Source organism: Rhopilema esculentum, chromosome 18, assembly GCF_057945365.1.
Source record: "Rhopilema esculentum isolate cy_ngs chromosome 18, ASM5794536v1, whole genome shotgun sequence".
NCBI lineage: Eukaryota > Metazoa > Cnidaria > Scyphozoa > Rhizostomeae > Rhizostomatidae > Rhopilema > Rhopilema esculentum.
In genome coordinates this window covers 6,951,341-6,975,384 of record NC_142832.1, presented here as the reverse complement: position 1 = coordinate 6,975,384, position 24,044 = coordinate 6,951,341, and the positions used below count along the sequence as shown (strand labels likewise).

Below are 24,044 nucleotides of genomic sequence, written 5' to 3'. Positions count from 1 at the left end.
TATTGAACGCCGCATCCAAATTTGGAGTTTCTAATAAACGCCGCGGCGTTCTTGCGCTTCACTAGAGTTTGGTGGTCGAGCCAGCTGATTTAAAGAATGAATTTGTGCTGTAATAAAAATTGTAATAAATGTTGTGCTATCAAAAAAGCTAGAGCGTTTACTCCAAAATGAATCTTTTCTGAATGTTAAAAATATTTCTGGAGGAACCAAAGAATTTTAGATATGAAATTTTCTTTCTGGTTTTTTAATATGATTTGATTTAAAGCTAATGTGAATAAAATGGAAGATGCAATTGATGTTTTTGATGAAATAATGAAGTTTATTGTCTATATAATCTTCTGAAACAAGATTCTGATACAAGATATGCTAAAATTACGATATTCTGGTGAATTAGGCTAGGAAAGAAAACTTTCAACTCTTGTGTGCTTTTTTGATACAAATTTCATGTAATCTGCCAGTGGCTGCCCACATGTTTGCTCTTGGTCCTGAATTATTTGGTTGTTTTTGCTTCATTTGTGCCTACATTTTATTTCCCTAAAGATATTGCTATAAAAGAGGGTTCACATTTTCTCGTTAAATGTTAATTAGGCATTTCAATGACCGTATCAAAGAGGTCCTTTTGATAGCGAATCCCGACAGCAATTTTGATAGCAAGTCATCTTAACTGCAAAATTATTTTCTGTTTAATAAGCTGTCGGGGATGACTGAGTCCTAGCTAAAAGTACCCTAGGGGGGCTCGAGCCCCAACGTTGTTTGCGCTAATGCTTTGCTTTGTTATGACAGGAAGGCCAGAGAACATTTTGGGGAAGGAGGGCTTTAAGCAAGTTGCCGCCATTATCTTTGATGCTATACTCTTGAAGGTTTCATTACCAAAAGTTTAGGCGATCCAGCCCCCCCCCCCCCCCTATAGCTCTAGCGTGCCTGTATTGTAGGAGGCGGTAAAAGGGGCCTCATCTGTTTTACCCTGCCTCTCCACTTGAAAATGGCGGGAAATTCAATGTTCAGGTGTGCAAAGGATTTTCTAAGTTGGTCCAGCAAGAAGAAAAGAGAAAATGAGTTTTGATCTAAATATTTTTTACACAGAAAGACATTTTTAATAAAATCTCTATGACAGTCCTCTAAAATTAACATTTTATGTAGCTACTTATATTGTCTTGAAGGTATTATCAATTCCTGATTATTGTCTTGAAGGTATTGTTAATTCCTGAGCTGTCGTATATAAATGCTCTTTCGACAGTTTGTTAACAAATTCTCCCTTTCAAATCTTTAAGTACAGACTTAGAGTTGCAACAACATTGGAAGAGGACTGTACATTGGTAACTGGAGGGTCAAGATGGAGGACCAAGAAATGAATGTGACTCTTCAAAACAAGAACTTTTGGAATGGATCTGGACATAAACACTTGAATAATGTGGGAAATTCTGAGAAATTACAAGGAATTGTAGCTGATGGAGCAGGAAAATGTAATGATGCTGGCTCGAGGGCTGAAGGCAGTGTTAGGGGAGAGAGAAACAAAATTATCACTGCTGAAGATTTTCTGCCTGTTTTGGTCGGTGTATGGGTGAAAATGAGTCCAGAAATTCGTCACGCCTATAAGATTCTTAGAGAAATACTAAGTGACAAGACAAAGTCGGTTATTGAGCCATTTTTGAGTGCTGTGAACCCTGATGAGTATCCTGATTATTACGAGGTGATCAAAGAGCCAATGGACCTGTTTAAAAGTAAGTTCGAAATATATTTACAGCTCAGATGTAGCTACTGTAGCTACGTACTGATTGGTCAATTTCATTTCACAATTATAATCAACCAATCAGGTAAAAGAGGAATTTAATAGACGGCGTGATGTTGCAATGTTGTATTTTGCATCGTAACACAGACATTTTAACTCTTCTCTTTTTTTAAAGTTCTTTGTTAGCTTAAATTTTTCATTTGCTCCAGCCATTAAGCAAAAGTTTTATTTATTCTTATTTACTAGCATTGCCCTGTTGCCTGCTATTTTTCGTTTTCTCGGAGTGAATATCATTCCATGTGGCCTAGCCCCATTTTAGAGAACCAAGGTAAAAGTTTCGTAATTATGAAACGAAATTTTTGGAGCTTTTTTCAAGATAAATACTTTTATTCGGTTTCAAAATGTTGACAACAAGTTCATTATCTTATCGAAAACTTGCCAAATATAATATATTTCTTTCCTTTTATTGGAGGTCAGGCCGTCTGTTTTGGATAATCTCTTTTAGTTTTCTTGGTTCCGCTGAAACTCTTTACTTCTATCTGCCTTCTAGATAGCAGTTCCCTATTTATCTTGCTACACACAATGCACTTGCATTCAATCGAGAGCTGCCATGAGAGTTTTTATTCAGTTTTACACTGACATTTTGTGTACTTGTGTATAGGGGTATTGGTTGGTTTGTTTTGGTGCAATCAGTGAGGAGGGGATGGACCCTACCTATTGGTGATACTGAAATAACTTACGTATCAACCATCGTTTGAATTGAGATAATAAAATTTACATGAAAAAATTTCATGATATTACAGTTTCCATTCATTAATGAACCAGGATCATAAGAGAATGGGGAGATTGGGCAAATTTTTTTGGCTGTAAGTTGTTGTTAAATTGTTGATGATTTGGGAACTTTTCGCCCCCCCCCCCAGTCTCTTGACACCTGCAGCTTGTTAGCTTGTCGTATAAATTAACCAAAAGGTTGCCAGTTGTCTTTTGGTCTAATTCATTGTGATAGTAAATAAATATACAACTTATTTTTGAGTTGTAACTGTATCATTTTTGCAAACTACTTTAATATTGTTTCTTGTTTACATTTTCAGTTTCAGAAAAGTTTCATGCCATGCAGTATTCTTCAATAACTGAAATGGTTGCTGATATAAGGCAAATGATTGAAAATTGCTACAAGTATAATGGTGTCGATGCTTTCATTTCAAAACAAGCACACAAGCTTGAAGTGATTCTTGAGCAAAAACTAAACTTGTTGTCAAGGTAAAAAAAAATTTTCAATACCTGAAATGATAAATACCTCTGGAGAAATAGATTCAGAGCTTTTTTAGTATAGCACAATATTTAAAGCTCTACCAAGTACTTTATATAGCTAGTAGGGGAATTTTCTATCAGGCAACTTCTTTAAACCACTTCCATAACCACACCTATAGCTGTGACCGCTTGCATTTGTCTAAAGGATTAGCTGTTGTGGTAATGTAGTTATTCAAACTAGGCTGATCAAGGCTGATTAAGTCATTCAAGATGGCTGATTAAAAATTGCTCATTCACAAGAAATCTATAGGAAATAAAGGGTTGCAGAAAAAAAGTTCAGGGAGGTACAGGGTACCTAGTGAAATCCCACTAGATTTTAGCAAGGGAGGCTGTGTCCCCCAAGCACTTACCCTCCACAGCCCCCTGATGTAACTCTATTTGGTTGTGCTAAAGCAGTTGTAAACATTGTAACCTATGCCAAGACACAGCTATTTGTTCTGCATGCAAAGAATATATGGTTTATTTGCCCTGGACAGCCTTTGTGATACCATTTTACAAGACTCACTTAGACTAAGATTGGAAACTATTGAAACAATATTTGGGGTAATTATGTTTCATTTTGTCATATTTGTAAATGTGCATTTATTATTAAACTGTTGTCTAAATATTGAAGTTTGATTGTAATTTTTACATGCATGATGCATAATGAATATTTTCTACCATGTAATATTTTCTGGAAATATTCATATCTTTTTCTAGAGAACTGCGTAACAAAACAACAATAGCTGCCACAAATGAAGTCAGAAATAAGGAATATCTTAATAGCCTTCTTTTTACATCAGGCAAGTACCTTTTCTGTAATTCCTTGGCTATGACCTCTTTTGATAATCTTAGACTCAAGCAAAACAAAACAAGAAACCAATTGCTAGATGGCCGGTCCACTACAGAGCCATAAGGCGATATTTGAAGAAACTAGATACAAGATCACTGTGTGGTTAAAATTTTGACTTAAAAAAATATTTTTACTACTTTTTGAAGCATATTTTAAGCACAATGATGAATTTGAAGAAAGCATTGAAACATGTAAATGTTGGTTTGCAAGACATTCTAATCAGCATATGCCTGCAAGTTAGGTCATCAAGTATTAAATAGTATTAGTATTGGACGTCAATTGGCTCCTCAAATCAGAATGCCCTAATAAAAGATAATATGGCCACATTTCAACTTTTGCTCAAGAATTCAGAGTGTGAGCAGATATATAGCGACATAGATTTTGGCAATCTAAGTCATCTTTTTGTTTAGGTATTTTGGAATATGTCTACATCAAAATGAAAGTTAATGAGTTGTGTGGACAGAAGGAGTTTGTGTTCTCCTTTAGACTCTTCAACTATATATAAGGTTAGGGGTGGTTGATTGATCAAAGTCTAACAACCAATCAATTCAATCATATTTCCCCATTTTCCTCATACTTAGAATGAAATTCCTGTTTACCATCAATCATAGTCTGGCATTTACCTTTTAGAAGTTTTAGATGAAAATTACCATCAATCATAGTCTGGCATTTACATTTTAGAAGTTTTAGATGAAAAGTACTTTAGTATGCTGTGCTGGAGCTTTTTTGTTTTTTTAACTTGATACTACCAGGCTTATTCACAATAAATTGGTTTTCAATGAAGTTGTGTATGCTGTACGTCAAAAATGAACAAAATTTGAGACAATAAAATAAAAACTTTGTACAAGAAATGAATATTTAGTCAGTTTAGTCAGTTATAATGAATATTTATAATACCAAAAAAATTTCTTGTACAAAGTCGTTATTTTATTGTATCAAATTTTGTTTATTCACAATTAATTGACTAGCACGCAAAGACGTTACTGTTTTACAAGCTAGGTTTCTTTTATTGAATGGAAATACATTGTTTTTCTTTGCCAGTCATTTTGAGTACTTGGAAAGTTTAATTGACTTTGGAAACATTTTTACAGGTAGTAGGAGAGTAAGTATGAAGCCAACGAATGGGGAAAGTTCGCTCATTGCCATGCAAATGCATCTTCAGGAAGAACTTGAAGAGAAGGAGAGGAAACGAATGAAAGAGAAAGAAAAGAAGGAGTTAAATGATGCTCTTGAGGATGAGTGTGAGAAATGGACAAAAGAATTTCTCAATGATGAAGTTATGAATCAGATATCCAGTACTTGGGAGGTATGGCTATGATTCTTTTACAGATATTTATCGAAACACATTACATCCTGTAACAGCCTGTGCCACACAATCACATCTGTCTTTGAGAATGATTTTTGTACATGAATTGTAGAAAATGTTTTTGTACATGAATTGTAGAAAATGTACTTGTACATTAATTGAATGCTTGCTAACAATAGGCTATTTCCTGAACATTTGAAAATAGCATGATAAGAGAAAAGTTCAATTTTTGTAAGATTAATTGAATACTGTTTCAAATACTGGATATCCTAAATTATTGTTTCACTGATATGAATCCAGTTATCAAGACCAGCAAAAGATAAAAATCTTCCAGCTTTGTTCACTTTGCATTGAAACCTTTTTGCAGCTTCCAGCAGTTGGGATATTTATCTGCATCTTGAAAGATTTTCTGAACCTCCAAGATCTGAATTATTCTGAGTTTGAGCTGGGGATGCTTCTTCCAAAAAAGAGCTCCCTTGTGGCCAAGATTTTCACATCATTACTTGTTACTCCATTTCAAAGGAAAAGGCAAGTATTTACACTATTAAGTGGCTTCTTTCTAAAGACATTTTAGTAACCAATTGACCGGGGCGGTGCTTAGGGGTGATCAAGGTAATCGCTGATTACCTATTTTTTTCCAGAACTTGAAAAAATTATGTTTAAACCTAAACTGAAGTATATTTTTATTACGACCACAATGAGGGTTATCAAGTCTTGACTGAACCTGTTGTGAAGCAAAATCCACATGGGCAAGCTCGTCCAGGGGTTGTTTTACGGCGTGTTGACATTTTGATCTTCATTTGTTTTGGCTTTTGTTTCATGGCAGACGATAATAAATTCTTAATCCTCTGACGCATGTTCTTTTTGTTCTATTGCTCAAACGACCGCGAGAACTTCGAGAACCGCGAGGGCCGCGAGGCTGCAAGGTAATCAGATCCCGGTTTGGTTACCTTTTCGTTGTTTCTGTGACGTAGAGTCTTATTGTGCTGACAGCATTTGAACAAAGAGCGTCACGCAGCTACGTAATCATCCCGCAGTTTCATTACCTCAAGAGCAGTTCCCCATCCTTCATGATTAGTAGAGTGATTACAAACGATTATCGCGGGGGGGAATTTTCACTGCATTCTGAGCAAGAAAATCAGCTGAGTCATGAACAGCGTTTGTAATTAAAAAAGGATGGTTAGCCATGCCCCAGAATAAATGAAAAGAATGAACCAGTGAGTCTGTCAAGCGCCTTTCGTACTAAGATGCTTTCATGGTTTACTTCGACAGGGTACGAAATGGCAGTCATCAAGCATCCCAAAACCAAATTCTACCCAACCGCACAGCTAGGTTATATCGATGTTGCTTGTGCATTAGATGAGGCAAGGCAAAGAGAGATTGTTAAACACAACAAAAATGCATCAAGATACGCATAAATGGTTCATAATCACATTGATAATGTTATATTTATTCGCACAAGGAAAAGCAAGAGGGAAATTGTTTTCGAAATTACGAAATTGCTAAAACAGTTGAACCATCAAACATACGATTTTTCACCATTCTTAGGGTTTTTGAAAGGGCGTGGTCCTGAAAATTTTTCCCTGGGGGATCCGCTTGCTTTGCTTGCAAATTTTTGATTACCTACTTTGCGATGCTTTGCGCCGCCTCTGCCAATTGACTAAGACAATGATTAAAAATCTCCATTATCATAAATTTTAGTTGTCAGCATCATTTAACATTAGCCAGAGCATATTGGTGCCTAATTAATAATTCAAACAATCCATCAGAGACACTCAGACCATCTGATAAAAGGTTGGGAATAAATTTATTAAGAAAGGTATGATGTGCGATTTGTATCAATACCTACAATATAGCTAGAAATTGCCTTCAAGCTAGTTAGATGAGCTGCTCCAGATTAATGTTCCTTGAGTTCCAGGCCAATTAGTGTGGTTCGTCATGTGATAGGTTGGGCTTGTTTGCTACTATTCAACTCCAGCAAATATTTCATGTGATTGGTTACATCATGAGAATTGTAAGCCAATGATATGTGCTTAAATTCTAGAGGCCTACAGTTCTGATCAGCATTTCAACAACATTTTTACCCTAGGTGTATTTATTTTCAATTTACATACTATTCCCTTGAAGGATTTGAAGGTTTTTATTTGTAAAAAATTTGAACTAAGATGTGAATTTCAATGTTTATGTCTGATATATTCCATTTATCTAGACATTAATAGCAGCTATAACATATTAATAAAGTTTTTAATTATTAATTTACATTACATAAAGGCTAAACACAAAAGAACCAATGAAGTATGTTGTTTGGTCAGAAAAGGTGCAAGCAAAAATCCTCTCTTGGTACAAAATGGCAAGCACAAATGGTCCTGAATATGTGAGTACCACCATTGAAAATTATTTAAACAGTGATTCCACCTACATAGATGGTGGAGTGACACTGTCATTTTTCTTAAAGGTTCTTCATTTCTACAATCTCAGTATTTAATATGGTTAGATTCTCAAGATCCTTTTTTCAGGGTCTCAGCTTGGTTTTCATGTCTTTGTAATTACAAATAAAGATAATTTCTTAAAGGAAAGTGGCTTGTCAGTTTATGTTCCAAGAAGGTCATATCTATCATGAAAAGTGAATTATTCTCACTGCTGGAGCTTAAGCATCAATTTTATTATTTTGAGAGAATATTTGAAAGATCTATGAATAAGTTGAACAGTTAAATGAGACACATCAACTCTTAGCATGAAGATTTTTGACCAGCAGCTGTTGTGCAGCGGCTTACCAGCAGGAGGATAAAGTTAAAGTTCAAAATTTTTAATTCTCAGAATCGACAAGGAATTCCGTCTTTAGCCCCCAAAAATTTAACTCCCACTTTGCCATTGTACAGAAACTCGTTATAGTTTTGTTTAAAATTGTTTTAGACTGCATCTCTGTTTGGTTTTGATACTGAGCTCTTCGATGTCCTGGGTGAGTATCTTTTTAAAAAACATAATGATGGCATTTGTCAAGCTCTATAGGCCAACAACTACAGAGTATATCAGGCCTGGCCATTAGTAGGGGAGCAGTAAAAAGCTCCCCTAGTAATCTGAAGGTGAGCAATTTCTAGATGAATAAGAAGATAAACAAAGGAAAATTGATTTCAAGGAGAGCAATTTGCTTTTTAGAGCAATTTAGGAGAGCAATCTGTAGCTCCCCTCCAGCATTCGCGGAGAGCCTGGAGGGGAGCAAGATCTATGGCTCTCCTCAAACAGCCAGGCATGGTATAAGTTTACACCAAACTTACAACATGCGTTTTCCATTTGAAGTTGAATTTCGCCAAATTTTTACCAAGGGGCTCAATAGATGTTTACCGCATCCCTATGCAGCTAAATATTGTATGATTTGCGTTGAACTTAAACCCTTAGCATGTCGATGACTTTGAAAATAAAATCTTTATTAGGATGTGAGTCGTTGTGGAACATTTTCTTTAAGAAATCAGATCTTTTAATCGTTTTGAAGTACTGTCTATTTATGTTTTGCAGGCTTTGTCAATCCGTTTATTGATTCTAAGTTTCACGATCTGCCTTTAAAGTCGAGGATGTGGATTCTGAAAGCTCTGTGTGAAGCTGCCTTGGTAAACCATTCTTTTCTTCTATGTTTTGTTGTTTTTCAGCTATGCTACAACACAGCAGTGACATTGATTCTTATCCTTTCTTTTGCATACATACATTGAAGTGGGGGCCAGGGTTTAGGGGATCATTGACATTTTGGATTGAATATTTGACTAGAACCCCAAGTCAGCTTCTTTTCGGCATTTGATAAAGACCAAAAGAAGTTGACTTGGGGAATCAACTTTCTCGCAATTACAACACTGAGCTTTCAAATCATAGAACCAATTTTTATCAAGTGGGTCGAAGTTAAGTGAGTCAAGTGGGACATTAGTTCCAACGTGAATATTGAGCATGCACAAAGTTTTCATCTTAAAAGGAGTCTTATCATTTGTTATTGATACTTAGATATGTGTTAGTACCTGTCTGAAACCTATAAATACGAAGTCATTGTGTTTCTGAAATCATCCCTATATATTTCTTATTTATCCTTCTATTTATTCGAAGTTTGTTACAAAATAAACTTTATATTTAAAGCCAAACTAGAGACAGAGTATAAGATACGTATTTTTCATACAGGAACAGGATTCATCAATGCGTGACTACTTCGGTGAGTTGGAGATCATTGATCGTCAAGATCTGTGCTTAGGCTGCGACTCCCAGGGGTTCTCTTACCACTACATCTCCAATTTCGGGACCACTGATGTCCGTATTTACAAACAGAAAACACTGGTCGAGCCAGCCGTTCCTAGAATCAGATACGAGGTAACGAATCTTTAGTTTTCCCTTAAAAATATTACTTACCCAAGCGAGGCTGTATCATCTCTTAACAGTACCCTTCCCCGAAAGTTCCAATAGATAATGAAAATTTAGGCCGACATTTTAAGAGCCAAAACCTCATTATAAGCTGTTTTTCTATAGCTAACACTACGCAACCTTTGTAGGTATTTGAGGATTTTTGATTTGCATCAAAAATAAAGTTTTCACAGTATATTGGGGATTTAGGACAAGGTTTTTCTCATTCGATCCAGTTTGTTTGATTCGCCATACTTCAGTTGTAACAAAGCGATGAATCCCGTGCATTAACTTTTAGTCTTCAGAATCAAGTGGTTGTTTTGAACTTGAAGTAACTATGTCCCGTCAGCCAACTGTTCAGAATTAACAATAGGCTTTGCTGCGTGTTTATGACCAAGAAAACATTGAGAATAAGCCGAATGGATACGTAACAATAGGTCTATTGTGTAGTCCAACGAATGGGAAATTTAAATGGTCAGCGAAATTAGTCGGGACATAGTGCCTTTAATCATAAAGCAACAACAGGTTGAGTTTTTGATAGCTTTTGGAGTTGCAGAGTGAGGTGCTTGAACAAATTCGACCGCTTTGTTTCCAGCTACATTTCCCTTTTTGCCTTATTAATCAGTATACATTTGAGGTGTTCTAATTGTACGAAGGCAAATGTATAAACTTATTCTATCCACAGCCCATTATCATGGAAAAGGAAGTGCCAATTCAAGAAGAAAAAGAGCAAAAAGTGGAATCTAAGGGGGAAATGAAGAAAGAAATTAAGGAGGAGATTGAGGAGGAAGTTAAGGAGGAGGTTAAGGAGGATATTAAAGGGGGGATTAAGAAGGAACAGAACAGTGAAATAAACGAAAATTTGGACAGTACAAAACCCGTGGTTAGAACATCGAAAAGGGTGAGCTGAGAAATTTTACGATCATTTTTCTTATATATCTTATCTATATATACGATAATCTTTCTTGTAGTCCTGCATTAAAATAGGAGATTTAATCAATAACCCTGTTGTGGGAATACAAGAGAGAAGACGGTGAATTTTTGGCGTCTTTTTAGTTTGGACAGTACAAAACACAAGACAATTTTTTATTGTTTTGGGATTGATCGATTTGTGAACTGAGACCAAACAGTGAAAAGAAATAGAAAGATGGATTACCATGAAGATAATCAAGCATTTATTAGATAAGAGAGTCTAGGGACATTTTGTTTTGCTCTCAGCACAGTGACGGCTGGCATTCGTTTAGAACAGCACTACTTCCCGACAACTTCAAAAGTTTCGGTATTATCACTGTTTTGTTTATGAACTTAAAAACCATGACATTTACGTTATGTTAGGTTAGTGCCCAGGACTCTACTTCAATCATTTTCTAGGAATCCTTGTATTGTATATTTCTCTCTCTCTGCTTGTCGACGTGTCAATCATTGTTTCTTTCAACGGGGAACAGAAGACATTTGAAATCATATAGAGTATGCATTCTATGTCAAAATATATATAATACGTCACTGAAGCAATATGAATCGCAAGAGTTCACAAAACGTTTTGACTACTGGCAGAGGTTCTCCCGATCATACACTGATTTTGCCTTAAATGGAAAGGGAATTGACAAGAACTGCTTTATTTGCTCTTCTTATTGGATGTTGTATCCAGTCCTCTGATTATCAGTCTGTCTGCTCCATTTATGATATTATAGTCTCTGCGTTGTCTATTTAGATAAAAAAGAAAAGGAGCCTTTCCCCGCCAGCTCCTAAAGTAGAACCTCCCAAGAAAGGAAAGAAGAGGCCTAAAAAGGATACATCCAGGGACTTTCAAATGATTGTCAACGACATTACGTCTTTGAAGAATCTTTTTGATATGCTCGAGCAGCAAGTGAATGCAAAATCCAGTCGGCGTTTGCCTGAAAAAGATCTGCATCAAATGCTGGAAGCACTTTATGTTGAATTGAAAAAGAGAGAAGCGAATTTTATTAAAAGCAACCTGAAAGCGCGAACGAAAGTGATGTTGGAATGCAAGGCGCCTGATGAGGAAGTAAACCAACCGGAAGGTAAGGTTTTTCTAAGAAATCCTAGTTCAAAGAAATTGTAGTTCCTTGGCTTGCGGGATCTTTGTTCATGTAATTTGGTTTATCAAACTGGTAGGTAATGTTTAGCATAGGTGTTTGTGAATACCTTTTCTATTCGATCTGTGATTAATTGCTTTATCGAAAGGACAATTTTCTAATTCATGAGCTGCGATGAAGACGACCTCAATAACGTAACTAATTTGGTTCATGGGGTCAGACAATTTACTGCTTACTTTCGGTCAATCTCCGACGTTTTTACCCTGAAGAGTGTCGAGCAATTAGCTTTGTTTCCACTATTTCGTGTTATCTTCAAAAAAGTTTCTTTTTCCTAAAATCACCACTGCAAATTTTTTAGCATGATATATCTAAAGATGTAACTATATGAAGTGCTGTGGATATGGTTTTTGTATCTATAAATTAAGTTAGTCTACAATCTACTTTCTGGTCCATTCAAAAGCTTACTTTTTTCAATGTTCTTTTTACTGAGTCTGAACATGGCCAGCAATATAATTCTCGTCAACAACAACAACAACAACAACCGGAAACAAAATCGGTTAACTTTCACCAACTTTCAAACAAACCATAATTTACATAAGGCGAATTTCAGACTTTCTAGCGTATAGTAAATCTTTACGGAATCTTTCCAATATTTGATCTGGTAAGTTGGATTTTCCTGGAATAATTTGTGATTATATTTTGCTAGACAAGCAAGATAAAGAAAGTGGTTGGGAGAGTGGAAATGATGATGAGTTTGAAGAAGAGAGTGTCAAGGCCGAAGATGTACTGCCATTGACGAAGGAAAATGATGAAGAAATGCCTCAGTTGGTGGCACCCAGCGTGGAATCCGTTGTTTTATCGCCAAATGACGCGAAAGTTGCGTCTTTTTTGTTAAGTAAGCAGGATCGTCGGCTAAGGAACAAACGTTTTGATGTAAAACAGTTGTTTGCCGATACTGATCAGCCTGCTCGGAAAAGGCCTAAGGCTCAACCTGAGAGGCAGACTGCGTCGACAGAGACGGTAGACAGTGGACGCTGGACCAGGCTCAGTCTTGGTCAAAAGGCTGGAGAGGCAAACAGTCTTGGCTTTGGGAAGGCAGGAAATGAAAGCCAGCTGAGCAGAAAACACGTTGGCTCAGTTTATGGTACCAGGAGACAGTCAAGGCTTATGTCTGATGACGATATCAGTGAAAGTGATATTCAAATGTTGAGAAATAGAAGACTTGAGAAGATAAAAAATGACTTGAAGGAAGGCAAGCTATTGAAACCTGAAGAAGAGAGAAATCTTGCAAATTTAGGCCTATCTGTTAACGACTTAAAAGCATTGAAAACTGACCATTCGGTTCTTGAAAACGGTTGTGAAAAAAGCGGACAAAAGAAGCGTGCAAATAGTGAGTCTGGGGAGAGTTTCCGTTCTTATGATGGGCTTAAGGCCCTAGCCGATATTGCCAGTTTAGCACAGAAGGAGACTTCATCAACTGAGAGTGGAAGAAAAAAGGAAGTAAGTTTTGTAAAACAAGGCGCAGGAAGTCAGGCTAAGGTAGTCAAAACTGCTGCTGTGTTAAGCAAAGTAAAGAATCTATCTCAGAAATCAACGAAGGAATCTCTGGCTGCCCTTGAAGGAGGGGGTGGTGATGTCAACCAGAAAGATGTCATTGTTCTTAAAAATGAACATGGTAAAGTTGATGTAATGCAGATGAAACTGGGACCAAGCGAGATCATTGTAGTGACAAAGGACAAACATTCACATGCAAAAACAGTAATAGGCACAGAGAAGGGCAAAAAGACTAACGAGCCACTGAAGGCGAATCAAGTTCCCAATAACAAAGACATTCAAATCGATTGCCAGAAAGCTGATACAGCTATACCAACAGTGGTGCAAAAGAAACCTGTACTGTTTCCAGAATCACCAGAATGTTCACCAGGAAAGGACAAGTCCCTTGTTTTGCAAAGACGAAGGCCGAATATTTTAAGAAAGCCAACTGTTATTATCGCTTCTACTACAGCAACTGCCACTGGGAAGGAGGGCCTAGGTCAAAAGCAAACTAACGTTATTGTAGTGAAAAGCCAGCAAGATCGAGCTGAACTAGTTGGTGCAAGACCTGTGCCTAATATAAATATAGCATCTGCCTCCAACCTAACGGCACCCTGCAGCAGTGTTTTGTCACCCGTGAAGCCAAGTTTGTTCGCAGTGACTAGTCAAGCCGCACCTGTATTTGGCAATAAGATCAGCGATAAAAAGATTGTTAATATCAACGTTATACCTGCTTCTAGGCTCAATCAGCCGATAAAACAGCAAATGAGTACGATCTTAGCTCCTCAGCAAGCTATAAAAATACCTAATCTTGCAAGCGGCTCTATCCAAATGAATACAAGTAAAACTGGAATGACCGGGGGTACCAGCCCGGTGGTTGTCGTTTCTCAAGGGACGCCGATGCTGAAACAGAATGGGATACCATTAGTACTAGGAAACACATCAGCTGGGGAGAGTCAGCCAGTTTTGATTCTAACAGCCCCGCAGTCTGGTTTAAGCCCAGGGAATCTCCAACAAAATCTCCAGCAAAACCTCCAGCAAAATCTCCAGCAAGGTGGCATACAACAAAGAGTTGTTCTCCAACCTAGTGGGGATTCCTGTATCTTTACGATTCAACAACAGCAACCTTTGAGTTCAGGAGGCAAAGTTACAGTAGGAGCTGCAAATAAAGGGAATGTCATTATTGAAACAAGTAAATGTCCGGTTACAACCTTAAAAAGCAAACTTCATGCTGCAGCATTGAAGAGAAAACTTCATGGTAAGTCCCGCTTTGAAGGTGTCCAGAATTACCAGTCAGTATCATCAAAAGTGAACTCACCCTTACCATTGTTGATCGAGAATGGATCAATCAAAGAAGGCCTAACTACGCTGCAGGGAAGCATTGTGTACCAGCTTCCAAGCAGCGAGAGCCCACGAAAAAAGGTTGCTATTGCTCGAACCCCAAAACTTCACAATGCAGTGAATAGTGACATTGTCACTAACAATGCGCCCAAAGCAATGCCGACTGCTGGTTTGACATTTCCTGGAAGCTCACAATTGATCCAGAGCTTATTAACAACCAGCACAACCGTGTTTGCTGGAGGAGCCAAACTAAATAATGCTCTTCCTGAACCTTTTAGTGCTGTGAAGCAACCAAACAGTCAAGTTGCCTGCGTGGCTGGTAGCAAGATCCCTGGTACAATTACCAATGCCTCAAATCGAGAATCTGAAGTGTCAGTGCTTGCCAGTGCAGTTGGAAATGCGGCAACAGTTGTAAACGTATGTACGGGAGCTACGGGGTTAGCCAATAGGATATTTGCCGGCAGAAGTGGCCAAGTGACGTCACATCAGGGTACCAGTTTGCGGTCCCCCACCAATCTGTCATTTGTTGTCAACACCAGCAACAACGGTGTAAGGACTGGGGAAAACGTTATTACTAAGCAACAAGTAATTCCTCTTTCCCCAAGAAAAACAGAGCAGCTAATTAAACCTGCTATCAAATCATCTCACAACAGCAATCTCGTATCGCCAGTGGACCTCATTTCTCAAGCATCGTCTCCCATTCTTGTAGCCCCTGCGGGCTTTACTCTTGGACCGCAATATCAAGCAACTTTGCCTGCTCGCTCATTACATGCCCAGATTGTGCAGCTGCCAGCACAAATACCAGCCAAACAAATAGTTAAAGGCCCGGCAGAGTCGAACCGAGGGGTTGCAACTGCAGCGCAACTTGTCATTGTACCTCAGTCGCGGGCGGTAAAGGAGATCTGCCCCGCTAGCGACTCTACTACTGCCGTTAAGGCATTGAAATCGTTAGATCAAGTTTCAAAACAAACTACCATAGCAATTTCGCCAACTAGAGGAACAGTCGCAATTAGTTTGCTTGAAAACAAATCTTATGTCGCCTCGATCGCAAGCGAAGTTGCTAATATCAGAACGCAGAGCGATTCAACTGCGCGTAGTGACACTTGCGTGTTTAACCAGGCAGCCCAGTCTTCATGCGCCAGTTCAAACTCGTCTTTGCCTGTGCAAAAAATTGAGGCTAATACATCCGTAGAAGCAGTAGTAGACTTTCCATTGGCAGACACTGCTCGTGACAGCTCTGAACTTCAAACTTTGGCCGCTGTGAAGGATAGATCAAGTGTGACATACAGCATTGTGTCGCCAATTCCCTCAGTGGAAATACATGGATCAGAGGCCAAAGAGAGCGCCGAAATGGAGGCAGAATATAGCTGAAAAAGTTTACAGTTTAAAGTTGTTTAGTTCCCGAACGAGGTCATTGAATAGCCTTCTCTGAATAGTCATTATGACTTGAAACAACTAGTCATTGTTTGCAGAAAATTTAAAACTTCTTTGAATACATAATCTTACAACCCGGATACGAACTTTCAACTCTAATTTACATAATACCTTATAATTGATGCGAGAGAAAGATAGTCACCCCAATCAGGTAAATGTGGAAATGTTTCCACGTCCAATATCTTCAATGGTACCGAATCACACAAAATAGTCTTCGTATGCCTACAAGTGACGGTGTATTAAGGGACATCCGAAGCATTTAAAAGTTGGAGGGGCAAAGGTAGAGAGGGACACATTTTCTCAGAAAATAACAATTTGCCAAAGTTGGAAGGCCATGTGCACCCACAGATAAGATGTCCTTGGGTGTATTGCTTCTTGGATGATGCGGCATTGTTTACAGTTGTCCATCCCAAAATCAACACGTCTTTATATTTGTTTTTTGTCGTAGGTTGTACTTGTTCCCACCCTCCATTTACTAGACTGCGTCTTAGGAAACGGGTATTATTATGTAGAAGTGTATCTGACAAGGCTGCCTGTTGAGGAATAGAGATTGTTATGTGAAATCGTTCATTGACCTATCGGTTCATAGTGATAGCAAATGGTCTTCTCCCCCCCCCCCCCCCAGTTGTGAAGGTCATGATTCGCCGTAGATTCTATGCTTGGCTATTTTAGAATCTCCTTACTTTTTATCTCCTAGCTTGCAACTTTTGATGCCGTCGTTGGCTTGTTTGTTTGAGTTGTAAATATCCTTTTAGTAAACGATATCGTACTTCTGTTTTAATTATCGATTTGATAGTTATCAATGAAATTGAGTTTGGTTGGTTTTGTTCAATTATGCTTTTTCTCTCTCTTTGCTTTTTTCTCTTCAACATTAATGGCATCGATATGAATTTGCACATTGTTGAAAATTCCGTCAAGAGATTTTCGACAAATCCTGGAAAAAATAGCCTACAAAATACAAGAATACAAGCATAATTGTTACACTTGAACCACCCGCATAATAGTTATGGTGGGCCTAAACTAAAATTTATCACTTGTACCAAACTATAAGTTTATATTATAGGTTCTGAAATACAACCTTTCGTGAAGCAGTCACGCACCTGTTTAGTCTAAAAAGATGACTTTGTTGATCAGCTAGCAACTCTGTCTGCAGGAGCATAGCCAAAGGGTGTGTCACACCAATTTTGGGTTTGTCAGCAGATGCACCAAATTTCTAGATTCTAAGTTTATCATATATTATTCAAAAGGTATAAACTTCAAAGATATCTTAATAGCAATAAACTTGATTTATTCAGATGATGTGCACTGTTACCGCCTAAAAAATTGCTTGTGAGTTCTCAAATGGCTCAATGATGATTCCATTGGAAGCAAATTGGCCATGTTGTATTATTGCCAGCAGTCATATCTCAATGACCCAATTTTTGTCAGCAAATCTGGGGCTCTGCACCCCCTCCAAAAATTAACTTCAGTTTTGCCCCTGTCTGTCAGGTATGGTTGCTTATAACAAGAAAGGAATACTGTAGTAGGTTCCAAAACAAATTAAAGTTTGACAGCCATGCAAGTCAACTTGAAGAAGGGTTAGGGCCTTTTATAAGCTACAAACGCTTTTGTATAAAAACAGCACATTGGAATTACTGATTTCAATGTTACTTTGATTGGTAGTTACCCTTTGACCCTTATAATTCCTTTGCAATGTTTACCTCTATGGAAGAAATTGTATTTACGTGTGAGATTTTGTAAACTCAAATTAGTACTTTCCAATGTTCAACCTCATTGACTTAAAAGGCCTTCTTTTGAGACAAAAAACCAGATGTTCTATAATCTTCAAACAATCTGGTAGATAAACTGATGTAAAGCTAAAATAATTGATTGAAATCAATTTCTAGTATTTGGTGCCACTTGAATTCTGACAAACTAAAGAAACCACACATTGAAAAATCACCAATTAACCATTTTAGACTATTAAGCATTAATCATAAACAAAACGTTTCTCCATCTCTTCCCAAGAAAAGAATATGATAATAGTCTTATTTCATTAAAGGTTTTAAAATATACAAGACAATTTTCATGGTTGAGATAAGTTTTGCCAACCTTTGCAAAGAAATGGCAATTTAGCAATTCAATTGATAGGCAAAACTGAAATCAACAATTTGAGATTGATAATTACTCCAAAACTACAATTGACTGCAATTGACAGTAAGTGACCACAGAATTAAACTAGTACATGCAAAGAGGAGGAAACTTGAAGAAAACTGAATCTATCTTCACAACCTTTAATCTTACAAGATGTGATGTCATTATCTAAATGACTATGATTTTCCTAAACCCAAATATTATTACCATTACTTTCTTGACTGGAAGCTACGGAAGGACATCAAAATTACAAAGAATCTTAGGATGCATGGAGTAGGAATAACAATGAACTCAGGCTGTACTAGGGGGTGGAAAAAACAGTATAATATTGTATATAGTTTTCTGAGTTTATCATTAATCTGTAAAATTGCCAAGATATCTTGGGGAAGAAGTATAACTTAACGGAAGTTCAATTCATAATCAATGGAATGCTAAATAGAAATTTCACAATTTAACCTAAAAACTATGTTTTTTAGTGTCCTTTATTCAAATTCATGTGTATAATTACTGTCCATCAGATTTTGTGCTCTCAATTTTCCCTTGTACTTTTGACATGTCAAACTCGCAGTCAGTTGCCCTCTTGTAAATGTCTTTGATGTCTTCAACAGTTGTTTCAAAGTGAGTAGTTGGGTCATAAGACTTTGAAATTAGGATCTGAAAGTCAAAAAATGATATGAAAGCTATGATTTTACAGGTATAGCTAAGACATTTAGCAGTCATTTCAAATATATGAATACTACATTGAATAAATCCTTGAAATGGAACAGGTGTCAAATTTGGGCAAATTATACACAAACTCCTTCTACCTTCCAGGCAGGCCTTTTTACTTCATGCTGGCAATGGCCCTCATCGATTGCGGCTTTTGCTAGCCTTCCCAAAAAACATCTTGGCCGCAAGAAAAAGGAAAGGTATATTTAGGGAAAAGTATATGACACATTTTACTATGTTTCTTTTCAATTTATTTGATATTTGATGTCAATTTATCATTATCTTTGATACCACAACCTTAATATAAGACTTAAACAAAAGAGTCTGGGGACTACAGCCCAGCCCTGCCCCGCCCCCAACCCTGGCTGGGGCAAGCCAGATGACATTGTCAGAGGTGATGAGGGAGACAATTCTTCAACAGAGTTGGAATATGATTATGATTCATACTTAGAACAAGAACTTTGAAAAAGCAAACTTGCAGATGGTGTTTTTGATTGATTTCAAATTTTATCTTCATGTTTTTACTTAGCTGGTTAATATTAACATGTTTTCTCTTTGTCTGTTCCTGGTAAAAGTTGCAGTATTCCTGGATGAAAGGCTAAGTTGCCAATGCAAACAAATCACAATTTTTTTCATTGTTGACATTATAGATCATTAAATCAAATAATCAAAGGTTAGGCAGTTGTAAGCAGATAATACCCTACTTCCCCCTCAGGTCCTGAAAGACTTTGTTTAACAAATATTGTTGGACAGGCAATTGCCCTTGTAAGCTGATTTACGCAGGCAGTTGGGTGTCCTATCAAGAATTTCTTTACAAAAAGGCCTGTTCTAGGTCATCATCTAAAGTTATGGAAAACTCACAAAACATTTTATTCATGCTTTGTGCCCAATGGCAATCAGGGGATAAACAATTCTGTTGATGGATTGAATTTGTTTTAAAAGCATTAACTCCACATTATTCAGTTTCTGTTTAGGCAATTGAATTGTGGTTTTTATTGTGAATTTGGGGTTTAACTTTAGGCACACATTTTTTCCAAAAAATAAAAATGGATGACTTCTCTTGGTGGAGATAAAACACAGCAGGGAAGTTTGAAAAAGCATCAGCTTGATGGAAAGCTTAAAACTATCAGCTTTCCATTAGAGGTTGTTTACATGAGTAACTTGAACCTGAGTTGAGATTAGGTCACACTTTATTATTATATATATATAAACATAAAAAATAATGCAAAATATAATAAAAAAAATTTCTGACTATTTACTTCTTGCATTTCACCGCACTCTAAACTGAAATTATTTTCACTTACATAACAATTTCATTCCATATTGAAATTAAGGCTGGGTAAGATGCTATGCTGAGTTCAGACTGTGCTGAGATTTTATCATGAATACAAATGTTTTAAAGGCTTACACCTTCAACCAAGTTAAAACTCAGCCTTTGTTTAAGCCAAGAAAGACTTCAATTTCTCATGTAAACTGCCTCTTAAGAAATAATTATTTTTCTTCTCAATTTAATATATATATTGTCAAGTTTTTTAATAGCGAAATTTAATCACATTACAAGAGAGAATTTTATTTATTGGCTCTACCTGTTTTAATCCCTTAAATCTTTAAGAACAAAAATTCGAATTTTGGCTTTATAAAAGATGAATCCTGGCTGAAAGTTTTATAGCAGCTTTACAAAACCTTTATTCTTTTAAGATCATTTGGTTTTCAAGGTTGCAGAATGAAACTGAAAATTTTCCGAACTTAACACTTGTAAAGGAATTTGCTGTAGTTATTAGTTTATAATAAGAGACTATATGAGAAATAGGAAATTTACAAATATAAGCTTAAGAAACCAGTATGACATCAGGGGCAATACCAAAGAGTGACACAGAAGCCAAAAAGGACTATGGGGTCAAAGGGTCACCACCTTCCCATTTATTAAAGTACAGGCCTGGCCATTTGAGGAAAGCCATAGCTCTTGCTCCCCTCCAGGCTCTCTTCAAACGCTAGAGGGGAGCTAGAGATTGCTCTCCTAAATTATTCTAAAAAGCAAATTTGCTCTCCTTGAAATCAATTAGTCCTTCTAGGAGAGCTGTTTACTGCTCTCCTGTTAAAAATCTTACGGCCAGGCCTGAAGTACATTTCTGCCATGTGTCTAACCCTTAGCCTACTTGAAAGTTTTGATAAACTGGTGCTGTGCATTAAAGCAAAATGATGATTTGGCTAGAACACTGACCTTTGATTTGGTACCATCATCAGTGGGGTGATAAATATCACTAACTGAGACAAACTTTTCTTCTATTACTCCCAGAAGCTTTAACCCTGGATTGAGTTCTTCTTCAGGATTGGATGTCTCCACCGTTGTACTGACCATTGCAATGTAGTGGCCTGGACTGGCAACATTGTGAGTGTATGAAACCAAGCAGACATAAATATCTATAAGAAAATAGCTCTCTGTGAATGTTGGTGCTGAAAGATTGATTACTAAATAGTATATATGTATATAACTGTTTAACTTTTTGCAATTTGCCTTCAAGCATTTAACGAAAACATTTAATGTTAAATTTATACATATAAATGTACAGATACCAGACTTCAAAGAATTTTACCACGAAACCGTGAATGAAATCTGTAGCAAAGGCTTTTGAAGAGACCTTGTATTCTTTGTTTTTTCTTTTTATCAAAAGTCAGAAGTTTAAATGGTGGAAAATTTGTGAGGAATGACCAGATAAACAAAAATTGTGCGTGGAATCACAGCAGATTCTTAATAATGCACGGGCAAATGAAGAATAAAAATTATTGAGCAGGGAACGCATTTCCAGTGAAGACCAAACTTTACAGACTGGTAAAGGTGTATATACATGATTTTTTTATAACATATATAGCATTAAATAATAAATTGAGCAATTAATAATCAGAATTTTAAAGCTTGATTACAAAACAAACAGTAAAATTCAGCAAAGAACAGGGCAAATTCAATGATTACCAAGCTCATAATTAGCAGATTACAATTTGATGCCTTTTGTTTTTTGACAAAACATCTGCTTCCAGATACTGATGCCTTCTTTTGTATAAGCAGAGAAATATTCATGACAGGTGTTATTTGATTTTTCATTGGCAACAAAGCAAAATATTTATAGGGTAAATTTTCAAACAATTTTATGCATACAAAAACCTATTTAACAAATATATAACTACCAGATTTTCTGTTGACTTGATTTTGGGGAATGATCAACTGGCATGCAGTGGCATCTTTGGTGTTTGGAATTGGGTGTTTTAAAATGCAAATTGCCCGAACAACTTGACCAACTTTCTTAACGCGATCACTGAAGTAGGAGGGGTCACCAATAACCATTTTCCCTCTGGCCACCTCTTCTTCTCCACTTTCGGATACTGATTTTACACCAATAAAGACACCATTTTCGTCTGTAACGATTTCTTTTGATGGCTTATTCAACATGTAGGTACCTCCATAAACAGCACTCAGTCGAGCAAACCCTTGAGGTAGCTCGCCTAGGCCGTAAAGGGGATAAATGTATGGCGAGCTTCCGTACATACTCAATGATGTATAATAAAGCTTGATGCGTTTAACGGCTTCCAGGTACGACTGCGACTTGTAGGAATCGTCTAAAAAAAGAGCGATGGCATGGCCAGTAAAGTCAGCTGTGTTGGAATCCAGACCGAATTTCTTGTAAACTTCGTCCATTGAAACTTTGTGTGGATCCAAGCCTTGCCAAGTCTTCTCTACACTTTCGTCGAAATTAGTTACCCAATATAAGAACTTCTGAAACCTTCTTTTCTCAAAAATACCCATCAGACTAGATGCAAGTGCTTCCTTTTCGTTGGCAGGAACTTTGTAAACCTGCCCACCCTTGTAAACGTAGCTTCCTTCAACCTGTTTAAACTCGAGGTACTTCGTCACATCGGTGAAGATTAAAAACTTTGTGAGCTCTCCTCCAGCCATAATAAACTTTGGAACAAGATCTACATTCCAATCGCGTCCCCTCCCAAACTTTCCTTCTTGTGGCGGCTTTTTAAAGTGCTTATAAAGATCTTCAAGTGGGCACAAAGATGCACTTTCTCCTCCATAGTACGAGTTCTTGTCCATATGCAAGACTTTCTTGCCTTCCACTGATAGAATGCCGCTCAAAATGCATTCTGTCAGACCAGTACCGAGAACAATAACATCATACTCTTCATCCATTTTTGTAAAAGATGTTGTGACAATACCAAAGCAACGTTGTCTGAATTAGTTTGTCGCAGCCTTCCACTACCACCAGCCCTAAAAGTGATAGTTCGAAGAGGCCAGTCTTTCAAAGGCGTGTGATATTCATCCGGGATGTTCTACCAAGCCTCATTACTGCGAAGAGGCTATTTCGATTTCCTTGATTTGATCGGAATTGTCTAGTATTGTTCGACCTGATAGTCATAAATAAGCATGATTCATAGTCATAAATTAGTATGATTAATTATTTCAAGTAAAGGGTTAGGGTTAGGTTCAGGGTAAACTAATTACGTCATCAGGTCGAGCAGTATGGAAACTAGACAGCTCTGATTTGATCAGTGACTTAGTCACTCAACCATAACGGGTCGCACTAGAAATAAGAAAGGGTTCAATGACCAGGAAGGGGCGAGTAAGCATTTAACATTTAAAATACCTAATTTTTGCTGAGCTATATTCTTATTTTTTTGTTTTGAGCCTAAGATTATTCTGAAATTATTCTGAAGCAACACAGGGTGTAACTGAGTAGCAGTATTGTGTTTATTACTCCAAGGTCGCATACGTCTAGATATATCTACTTCAAGGGATACAGCGCGAAACTCACATCTGTTTTGCTTTCCAGAAAGCTCAAATTAATAAAATACCTTATTATTGATGATGAAGCTTGAGCTTTGCATTATTCTTGAATTATTCTTAAATTTCAGCGATTTTGAGCCTCAACATTCTTAGAAACTATATTCTTATAAAAAGTGTGTAACCTTAAATTGTTTAAAAGCTAATCTACGTGTGGTTGTCTGTTCTCGGCGCGTTGCAGTGTTCCTTATTTGCTACATTTTTATCGACTTTTCGCTGCAATAATTCCATCGATCGGAGTCCGTCGAGCAGCCTGCTATTGTGGCCTTTCCTTTATTTACACATTTAAAATGTTTACTGATTCAAAGAGGAACCACAGAAAAATCCCCCAAACAATTAGAAAATTTATTTGGATGTTGCAGCTCAGAAAAGGGCAAAGGAGAATCCTGGACGGTCCCGAGATGCTTGTTTTTCCTTACCACGCATTTCTGTGGAAAGTTGAAATC

The 24,044-nt window shown here is 37.1% G+C and overlaps 2 protein-coding genes across 3 annotated transcripts; one reads left to right on the top strand and one right to left on the bottom strand.

The window, feature by feature from the left end:
- Positions 1 to 1,290: 1,290 nt before the first annotated feature.
- Positions 1,291 to 18,354, top strand: LOC135680809 (uncharacterized). 2 transcript variants are annotated; one of them, XM_089113573.1, is made up of 12 exons: positions 1,291 to 1,721; positions 2,821 to 2,989; positions 3,740 to 3,822; positions 4,964 to 5,178; positions 5,546 to 5,706; positions 7,450 to 7,552; positions 8,092 to 8,137; positions 8,692 to 8,783; positions 9,337 to 9,522; positions 10,238 to 10,453; positions 11,264 to 11,594; positions 12,316 to 18,354. In XM_089113573.1, exons 1-12 carry the CDS (start codon positions 1,334 to 1,336, stop codon positions 15,852 to 15,854), a joined length of 5,529 nt encoding a protein of 1,842 aa, XP_088969699.1. In that variant the 5' UTR covers positions 1,291 to 1,333; the 3' UTR covers positions 15,855 to 18,354. The 2 variants fall into 2 exon arrangements, with proteins under 2 accessions (XP_088969699.1, XP_065051081.2); XM_065195009.2 differs by lacking the exons at positions 1,291 to 1,721; positions 2,821 to 2,989; positions 3,740 to 3,822; positions 4,964 to 5,178; positions 5,546 to 5,706 and adding an exon at positions 5,759 to 6,104.
- Positions 17,863 to 23,063, bottom strand: LOC135680811 (rab GDP dissociation inhibitor beta-like). Its single transcript, XM_089113574.1, has 3 exons — positions 21,942 to 23,063; positions 20,980 to 21,179; positions 17,863 to 18,704 (listed from the first exon to the last, which is right to left on the bottom strand). Exons 1-3 carry the CDS (start codon positions 22,945 to 22,947, stop codon positions 18,555 to 18,557), a joined length of 1,356 nt encoding a protein of 451 aa, XP_088969700.1. The 5' UTR covers positions 22,948 to 23,063; the 3' UTR covers positions 17,863 to 18,554.
- Between the last annotated feature and the right edge of the window lie 981 nt (positions 23,064 to 24,044).